This window comes from Arachis duranensis, chromosome 1 (assembly GCF_000817695.3).
Source record: "Arachis duranensis cultivar V14167 chromosome 1, aradu.V14167.gnm2.J7QH, whole genome shotgun sequence".
Taxonomy (NCBI): Eukaryota; Viridiplantae; Streptophyta; class Magnoliopsida; order Fabales; family Fabaceae; genus Arachis; species Arachis duranensis.
The window spans coordinates 5,167,600-5,178,006 of record NC_029772.3 but is presented as its reverse complement, the minus strand read 5'-3'; the positions used below and the strand labels follow the sequence as shown (position 1 = coordinate 5,178,006).

At 31.1% G+C, this 10,407-nt stretch overlaps 2 protein-coding genes across 2 annotated transcripts in view; both read right to left on the bottom strand.

Moving 5' to 3' along the window:
* On the bottom strand, positions 1-3,885 carry LOC107492936 (GDP-mannose transporter GONST2). Its single transcript, XM_016114042.3, has 10 exons — positions 3,675-3,885; positions 3,075-3,260; positions 2,684-2,873; positions 2,373-2,512; positions 2,133-2,262; positions 1,941-2,039; positions 1,407-1,561; positions 1,193-1,309; positions 339-436; positions 1-238 (listed from the first exon to the last, which is right to left on the bottom strand). The coding sequence occupies exons 2-10, from the start codon at positions 3,254-3,256 to the stop codon at positions 195-197; spliced, it is 1,155 nt and encodes a 384-aa protein (XP_015969528.1). The 5' UTR covers positions 3,257-3,260; positions 3,675-3,885; the 3' UTR covers positions 1-194.
* Positions 3,886-9,033: 5,148 nt separating this feature from the next.
* The window catches only part of LOC107492855 (uncharacterized), a 1,951-nt gene continuing 577 nt past the window's right edge, over positions 9,034-10,407 (bottom strand). Inside the window, exon 2 of the mRNA XM_021135510.1 lies at positions 9,034-10,362. Within this exon, the coding sequence (XP_020991169.1) occupies positions 9,417-10,362 (946 nt within the window). The 3' untranslated portion in view covers positions 9,034-9,416. The remainder of the gene's footprint in view (positions 10,363-10,407) is intronic.

Here is a 10,407-nt window from a genome sequence, read left to right as displayed (position 1 = left end):
TTAATCATAAAACTCGGTGATATTATTCTTTATGAGTATAAATCTTGCGTGCTTTTTTCAACTATTCACCTTGACCTTGCGGTGTGTATGATAAATAATGAACTATTTTCATATATGTGACTCTATATAATATATCACAATTAATTGGTACATATTATTTTTATTATAACTTATAATAATGATAGCTTCTGGGATCATGACATCTTAGCTTTTGCAAAGAATACACCAGCAAAGAGGCCTGAAAATATTATAATAATGTGCATTATCAATATAAGATAAAAGAAATTAAAAGAGAAACTAGACAATAATAATAACAAGGAGGTGTTGTGATGAATTACCAAATAAGATGCTGAACAAATTTGATATACTTAGTGGAACCTTGAACACTAAAATGCCAGCAATGGAGATTGGAATCTTGTTTAAGGAGCCTACAAGACTATATGTTTTGAACATACACAATGATAACAGAGACATTAGAAATTTGGAGGAAAAAAAATTGGATTATTTTTTGGCTTGACATCTTGTCAATTTTTTCATAGATTAAGAAGTTACATTTAAAATTTTACGTTGATTAACAAATCTCTAGTTCTTTAGTTATGGGAAATTGGCAATATAGTCTTTCTTTTTCTAAAAAATAAGAAATAAAAGAGTTACAAAAGATATCCAATCTTATTTGGATAGATGTTGTGTGAAATCAACTAATTTTTTTAACACTTTTAGCCAAGTATGAAAATACCCAAAACTATTAGTAAAACTTTTAGTATTTTCTAGAGCTGTCAAATTGGCTAGATCACACAAAAAACTAACTTTTGAACAAAAAGAATTTAAACAAATAGAGATTTTTAAGTTGATAAATGGGATCTTTAAGTCGAATCAATAAAAAATTAAAAAAATGTTGATTTTTTTTTTAAATGTAAACGCTTTAGCTTGTAGAATGACCTATTTAACCTTTCTTTTTTGTTAATCGAATCAAATTCCTTTATCGTCTTATTTGTAAGGCCTGAATTTTAGAGACAAAAATTTACTCGTTTAAGTCAAATTAATGAATTAGTACGATGAATTTGACCCATTTTAACGGACAGAGTGTTTTTCCCTAAACTTGGAATACTGATACACTCTGGCACTAAGAAATTCTGAAGCTCCCTTATGCAATCCATGTATTAAATTATTTGAAGTAGATGAAATTAATTACCTATATGTGGTAGGTCCAGTTTGATGCAAGAACCACATTGATGTGAAGCTGATAGAAAGTCCAATGAATCCACTTGCAGTTGCAACTCCCCAAAACATTGGCAACTTCACCACATTGCTACAACATAATACCAACCATAATCAAAATCAAGACACCATAAACAACTAGTTAGGATTCTGATTGAGTTTCTGAGACTAAGAAACGTATCACTCACGCATGTATTACATAATCCAACTCGCCAAAAACAAAGATCAGAACTATGGCCAAAGGTAGAGACAACAAATTATTCAGCAACACCATTGAAACTTCATTTAGAGATCCTGATTTTGTTGCTTTCTTTGCTTCATCCATCACCCATCTAAGGGTAAGCTGTCACAAAGCATTTCATTCCATTATAGTATATTTCTGTCACGAAATTATTCATTCCAAAAGTTTAAATTGATCGGAAAAAAATACACAGATTTGCATGAATCTTGCATAAGCCTTATTACTCGTCGATCGAAGTTGTTAGAATCTTATCGAGTGTATTCAAGTTGTCTATTCAAATTGTTTAGAATGATACAATATAAAAGGATATTTATAGATACTAAGAGAATCATAATAATAAAGACGTAATCTCCTATAATAAATATTCAGATATACTAAATAATACTAATTAATCCTAATTATATTTTAACAAAACTGTTTATTCTAAAAGTTTAACCCGATAAGAATATGAAATTAAAGCAAAGGAATAAAATCTACATACAGAATAACTTGCAGTAAGAACACAGTTGATAATCTGCCATGCATAACCAACACCGTCGAATGAAAGATCCGTAATGCCGCCACTCACGGCGGAGATAATCTGTATCAAGAATGTTAATGTTGTATCTTAACTAAATTTAAATAAGTGAGTATATATAATTATGAATGTAAGAAGAATGAAAATTCTATTTACCATGAGAAACATGGCAGCCCAGACTTTTGAATTTTGATGTTTCCTAAACAAATATAATTCTCCAATTGCTGTCAAGATATTTGTCACATTCTTGAGAATTGTCACCATTGCAATATTTATGAACTTCAAACTGCAAATTGAAAATAGTTCACCATATAAAAAATGGTTTCTCTAATTATCATCATATCCAAATCTTCTTAGATCTTAAAAGAAAAAAGAGAGTTGATTATTGTTGCATACCTATACATGCCTGATACAAGCATGCTAATAAATATGACATTGACAGGGATCCAGACTCTAACCAGCCTCCAATTTAGCCTTTCAACCGAAATTCGGCCGAAAAGTGACAACAGAACCACAACCAGAGTGCTAATAAGGTTCTACAAAGCACAAAAGAAGTTATATCGACGAAGAACCTTTCATATACTATCTTTCTGTCTATTTTTTAAATGTTATTTTTGGAATAACCATGTATTCTAAGAATGACACTTAAAAGTACATAGACAGAAAGAGTAGTAAACGAACAAAAAAAGGTTAGAAAACTAACTAACTTGATAAAACATAAGTGATATTCCTGCATTGAAATTATAACTTGATAGAACAATTTTGTTTAGCATTATCATGCTGCAGGAAGAAATACAGTATGCCGTGCCGGAGATAAGCGGCCCGGACTTCTTAGCCGATCTATGCAAGCGACGTCCTTCGTCGTCGTCTTCTGTAACTTTACTAGTTTTCAGAAATCTGCTTTAGAAATGAATCATGAATGTGTTTAACACATCACTTGCATTATATTGTCCTTAAAAGAATCATTATCAATTTATAGTACTATGAGATTAAAAGCATGCTACCATGGTTGAATAAGTAGTTCCAATCACTCCTAACCAAAACAGAACATCAAAGCAAGAATTAAGTGAAATTGATCTTAGAAGATTGGGTTGGCACCTATCATTCAAAGCTCTACGCTCTAGGTTGGTTGCAAAATTGTTGAGCATCTTGGCTTGCTCATGAATTCCATTGAAAATTGTGTGCACTGCATTAGGGTTTTCATCATCTAGTGCTAGTTCTTCAGGGTCATGATGATGATCAACAATGTCTAACTTATAATCAGACGACATATTAATCATCAACCTGCAATATAAGAGTAGAATCAAAAGACAATCAAGTTTATTGACTAAGATCTTGTTTTTACAATATTCTAAGATTCTGTTCTGAAAATAATGTCATTTGTGTAACTAAGGTAAAAAACTAAAAATATAGTAATAAGCAAAAACAGAACATTTCATTAAAGCAGGTCCAATTTTCCAAATTCCAACAAAGTTTCTTAGGAGCATAACAAATTCCAGCATTGCGAAGAAACCATGTGAAGGGTCATGCAATTCACACACAGCACAGTTGGAAGAACAAGATTCAAGATGCAAGAATTCAGCATAAAAGCTAAAGAACAAACAAATCTGAAAAGCATGATACTACTCAATTTCCAAACATATCATAGAGTTCAAAACATCAAGAGATTATAAAAACCTGAAGAAGTGAGATTCTTACTGTTTATGCAGCAGCAGCAGCAGCAGCTAACTAGCTTTCTAAAACAGTGATCATTCACAAAAGGTAGAAACTTTGAACTAAATGGAGCATACCCAGATGAAGAATTGGAAGAAGGATTGATGAGAAGTGAATAAAGAGTGGAAAGAACACGTATGCATTCAACCCTTTTTGAAGAACACGCAAAGGGGAATGATGAAGAAGATGAATTGAGCAATAATGAAGGTATGTAGTTGAGAATTGAATCATTGATGAAGATAAACATGAATATGAACATGACATTGATGAATAGAATGCGGGATTCAAGGACCGCCAAGGAAGTAGAGTTATGGAACACATTCCGAGGACTCCAAAGTCAAACAGGTTCATGCAGCCATGGCCTTTAGCTTCAAGAACAAGAAAACACTAATAACAATAACAAAAAGTATATAAAGGTGATGGATTTTGCGTATGAATCAATTCCAAAGCATTTATTTTCTGTTTTTGTTTAAATCAAACAAATTCGTGGCAATCACATATTAATTCACGCCATGTTATGTTGAGAATATTGCATTCACATATCACAAGCTACTCTAACTTCTAACTCAAGTTCAATTAGAGTAAATTAAATAAAAGATTATTTTATTACTTACATATATGACTATTATTATTTTAAATTTTAAAAAATAATATAACCAAATATTATTGTAATTTATGTTTATTAAAATCCTTTTATTAATTTTATTAAATATAATTATTACAACTTTTTGGCAGACTATTTTTAAAAAGTCAAACAAGATAGACAACTTTTTAATAAAATACAAAATTCACCAAATTCACCCTAAATTTTTCTATATTAATGACTTTTTGAAGGAAAAGAAAGTAAATAAGCTCTTCATACTATGAGGAGATATGAATATGATTGGATGATATATGATAATTTATACAAGTACTCAATTCTGTTAGCAAAGATTATACTGCCTAAACCAGTACTTAAGATTAGAAATATTCTTACTTAAACTTTACTCTAACCTTTGTCAAAATTCAACTCTCAGAACCACAACCAGATCCAATCTTATACAAAGACTTCTATTTCCTAAATTATAATTTGGTTTAATTATTTGTTAGTTCTTATAATTTTACTAAATTTTTAATTAGGTGTCTATTTTTTTAATTAGACTTTTATACTATTTTTAATTTTATAATTAGATTATTTTCATGTCAAAAATATTAAAATAAATAGAATATTTCTCAAAAAAATAATATATGTGATAAAAAATCTAATTAGATTTTTAATTTTGAATACTTTTAATTTGCGAAAAAATATTCAGTTAATTCTATCATTTTTTACACTAAGAAGGACCTAATTATAAAATTAAAAACAATATAAAGATCCAATTAAAAGAAAAAAAATATAAGAAATTAATTATAAATTTAATAAAACTACAAAGACCAACCTAATAATTAAACCTTATAATTATACAATAGCACCTGGGAAACAAAACTCTCTTAAAAAAAACTATTGATTCTTTTGGGCAGGTTTGTCATAATTTCTGCCTTCTTGCACTTAGCCCATATCTCAATTAGTTACAGCAAGTGGTGAGTCATAACTAACTTAACTAATCTTATCCTAACAACCATAACTAACTTTTTGTTTGGAGAATTTAATTTCACAGCTCTTACCCTTTATCTTTGTCATGTTATCTTCATATTTAATTTCTTCCTTTACATCCCCTCAAAACTTAGGTGAGGTGTTGAAGTCACTCTAATTTTGTGCTTGAATCATTCAAAGAGAGGGGTTGATAATGAATACAAGTTATTGGATGAAACCATAGGTGTAGGAACTAAATTAGCATGGATCATATTGGTTTTGGATAGTAAATCCAGCATATATATTTTTTATGTATTGCTTTTTCAAGGCCAAGAAAGAAATTAAATTTAAATAAAGTTTAATTGATGTATTAAACCGTCAAATTTCATATAGGTTACTCTCTATTGCTAATAAAAAATATTATTCGTACACTAAAAATTAGCCACCATATATTTATATACAAACTGAATCAGTTACAACAAGTGGGGAGTCATAACTAACTTAACTGATCTTATCCTAAAATAACTAACTTTCTGTTTAGAGAATTTTACAGCTCTTACCCTCCCTCTTCTTGTTCTGTTTCTTCAGATATAGTGGCTGCCTTTATAAGCTCAAATCACCCAACTCCACCATCAGACCACTACAATTTTTTTAAATTACTACAAGCATATGAGTTTTATTATTAATAATTTGATTATCCTGACCTGATTATATTAAATTTTACGAAAGAAATAGAGATATCTTCCTATAATATATGGCCAATTGAGTTAACAAGATATCATAGTTAATTAATTGAGTTAATTAACATCAATCATATTCCATTTCTGTAAAATGGAGTTTACAAATTGGCTTAACAGAAATATCCAACTAGAAAACTAATTATTTATCTATCAATATTAGTTTTTTTTTTTTTTTAACTCACGTTAACATTCAAATGATCATCGAAAATCACATGTCAAAAAATATCTAAAACTCCACTAATAAAATATTTAAAAAATGAAATAGAATATTTAAAGTCAGTGATAGTTTGTTAAAAATTACGAGAAAGACGAATAATATAATTTTTTTTAATTGAATTAAGATCTTAATAAGTGAATGCAAAGAAAAAAGTAAATTAAAAAAAGTCTTAAGAAAAAAATTAGTTAAAATTAAATATATAAAAAAATAATTCTCTATATTTTCTCTATGAAAACATTTATTTGATTATCTTAGTTGACTTGTTGATATTCATCAATCTCTACGGAGGAAAAAAAATTAATCACAAATCATAAATCATTCAAGATTTACAAACTCAGATAAATATGTTTAAAATAATTTTTTTTAAATATTTTTTATTAATTAAAATTTAATATATATAATCGATTAAACTGTGTTATTTTTGTCAAAATTAGATCAGACAAATTGATTTGATAAACCAAACCTTGAACTAATCTAAATTAATTTTCTTTTTTATAGAAAATGACTAAAATATTTCTATTATATGTATATATTTTAATTTTAAAAATTCTAAATCCTAACCCTATAATAGCAGAGGAAAAAAATTAGAATTTAATATTTTCAAAATATATATATNAAAGTATATTTTATCGATTTTTTAACCAAATCAATTTGTCTAATCTAAAAATAATATGATTTAATCAATTATATATTAAATTTTAATTACTTAAAAATATCTTTAAAAAAAGATGTTTTAAACATTTTTATGTAATCCTCCTACATTCAAACCTGGCAAACTATTGTCATCAAGGTTGAAAGGAACTTCAAATTAGGTTTGACTGCATGCAAAGTTTGACCACATTTTTAAATAGAACAACAATTAACTAAGCCTAGCACACACACTACTTGCTTTAATTTCAATATATATTATTATATATTCGGACCAAATTAAAACATCATTTTTCTGTGTGAATTTTTATAAAAACAACTTGAAAGTGGAAATAATATAAGGGTGTAGGTCCAGCATTTGATACCAAAATATTAATAAATTATAGATTGGAGGCTTCATTATTGGTTACCCAAGTTCCTACTCTTTAACTACCAACTCTTCCAAACTACAACATATAAATGTGGGTTTCATTCAACAAATAAAATTGTTAAAGCTTCAATTAGCATTGCATATTGTGTAGCCTCCTAATTGGTCTTGTACATGAAAATGGGTGCATATAGGGGTAGAAGGGTAAATGGGTATTCAAAGTTGGATAAGGAAGATCCTCAAGAGAAAATGCATAGAAGGGCACAGTTCTTAATCTACAAAGAGTTGAACAAAGCAGATTCTATTAGTAAGAAACCATCATCATCATCATTTGTTATGAGGATTAGAATGTTCAAGTTGAAGACTAAGATTGGGAACACGTTGAGGAGGATCAACAAGAGAATCTTCCCGTCATCATCATGTGGGGTAATTAAATCACAAGTGAAATCATTCAAGAAGCAACTCATCATTGGTAGAGGACAATTCTTCAAAGTCTAAACACTTTCTTCTCCTTTCTTCTAATATTATTAATTAGCAACATGCACTATTCATTTTTATCTTGTACACTAAATGAAACAAAACATACTTAGTTTCTTAATCTATTAATAAATGTGGTATACGATAATTTATTTAATGGTTAGAAGATGTGTGTTAAAATATAGTATGTAAAATAAAATAGATTTTGCTAGGAAACTAATTAGGGGTTTAGCCAACTTGGAGCCAATTAATTGAAAAATAGTTCTATTTAAGAGTCTGCTGCTGACTAATGGGTTGTTGCATGCACAAGACGATATTCAAACCCCCGACACTTGCTTAAGCGGACGAGTGAGCTGATCACTCGACTAACCCAAATTGGTTGATAAAACCCTTGTTATTATTAAGGAAGATGGTTAGAGGAATGAATTTGGGAGGCGGATGAGAGAAGGGTAATAATTTTGTAAGGACCTATTTAGGCTTTATGTTTTTTGGACTGAAACTCTTTCTCCTTTCTGAGTTTCTGATTTCTTCATGAAAGTGAAACTGCATTGTTTCGGTTATAATACAGGAGTAAAGAGCCCATGCTGCAAAACTATATTTTTAATATCTAGCCCAATATTCTCAGTAACATAACAGAAAAAGATCTACTACCTATTTTTGGCATTTTACATGATACTTTGAACCAAACAATGGAAAGCCCAATACCTAAAAAAAATCATCATCTTTCATTTATTATCAGTTATTTTTAATATAAAAAATGAAAGGTGTACAAAAATAATATAACAAAAGTAGTACGTATAACACCCCCCCCCCTTTTTAAAGTAAAACTTATAATTTAAGTATGTTTCCTACTGCATTTTCCCATTATAAACAAAAAAAGGGGGGAAATTAAGGCACCTTAATTGTTATGCTACATGAAATTAAAGTCCCTTTTTCCTTTTCAGAAGTTAGGAATCAAGAAAAAAAAACCTACGAAATTTTAAATTAAAATGAGGACAATAACTTATATCATACGTATTCTTAAAAAGATGCCCCTATGTATAGAGTTGTGACATAATCCTCTTCCATAGGAACTGTTCAAGACTTCAAATGATTAAGTGAAAGATGATATTTTCACAAGCTTCACATTCAAGAATCAACCATATTTTACCAAATAATAAATAACTACACAAGTAGTACAAGTACTGTGTCTCCTACCATTCCACAATTTCAATGGAACCCCACAAACAGCTTCTCATAGATGCAAAAAAAGCAGAATCACATGGTTGCTACTGCCAAAGTATCAAACTATATAATTGAAAAATATATAAAAGGAAATAAAGAAAGAAAAATGAAAGGTAGCATTAATCACACAATCAAGGAAATATCATACAACAGCAAAGACAATAACATTTACATATAAACTCTATTTGATTTCTATACTAAGTGTCAGTTTAATGCACAAATTTTGTGCCAAATGATCCAATAACATGGATTATGTCAAAAATCATCACTTAAACTACAAAATACATATACCAAAATTAACATTACATCTCTTCACCATCATAACCTTTTGATCAATTCCACACACTACTTTGTGAACTCTCTCTAATGTAAAACTTTTCCACTATTTATTTATGTGTAAATTTTTATAATTGACTAGAACAAAAATGGGCTCAATTTTATTCCAACCAATCACAAAATTTGCACATATCTAAATTATGCAAAGTTTTCACACAAAATTTAATCACACACTATACACAATCACAAAGCAAGGAAGCACAGCCCTAGGATTAAACACCAAAAGCTCCTCCTCGTCTAGCCGAGTGTACACTCCGCTGTCACCGCCACGTGCCATCACGGAGTCGAAACTCCCACCATCCTCCTTTTCAGCTTCGTCTGAATCCGATCCGACCCGACCCGCAATAACTCTACAAACCAGCATGGCTCGCTTTACATTCATGAAGCGAAATTCACTTTCAATATCTTCTGGGATTGACACGTGTGCCCTCCAGCTGGATGCCAACGTGGAAATTCCATCTAATTTCGGGGAAAACCCTGATTTAATTATCCCACAAATATTACAAAATTGTTGCGAACAAATTGAAGAATTCCCATTAAGTCCCAAATCACATAAAAAAGTTGAACAGTGAAACCTCATAAGCTCATTGCCATCGGCGAGGCACCGCTCGTCACGGCGGCGCGTGGACATTATGCCGCCGTGAAGCGCGGCCCTCTCCTTGACAGCCTCGCGATACTCCTCGAACCGCGAGAGAATCTTTTGGCTGTTATGGATCTTAAGGATCCGGGTTATGATCGGGAACTTTCGGATCTCGGGCCAACCCGACTTGAATATGATCTGGACTATGTTGTGACCGGGGTCGGATCCGGGTAGCTCCGACACCGCGTGCTTCGTAGATTGATGCTGCTCCAGTAGGAGCGGCTTCTGGAAGATCTCGCCGCACGCGGTGCAGGGGAATATATCATTCCGGAGAGGGAAGAAGAGGCCGCTGTCCAACTCGCCGGAGATTTCAGATTCGGGTCGGACCAATGATCCGGGCAAGTTCCGACGAGGAACGTTCATGGAACTCGGGTCGGATTGCAATGAGGAAATAAGAGAATTCTGAGAGGACCTGGCGGCGGTAACGGTGGCGGAGGCGGAGTTGCTGGTTGTGGTGGCAGTGGTGGCGGTGGAGGATTGTGGGGAAGGATGGGTGGTGGTTGTTGTGGCGGTTTTG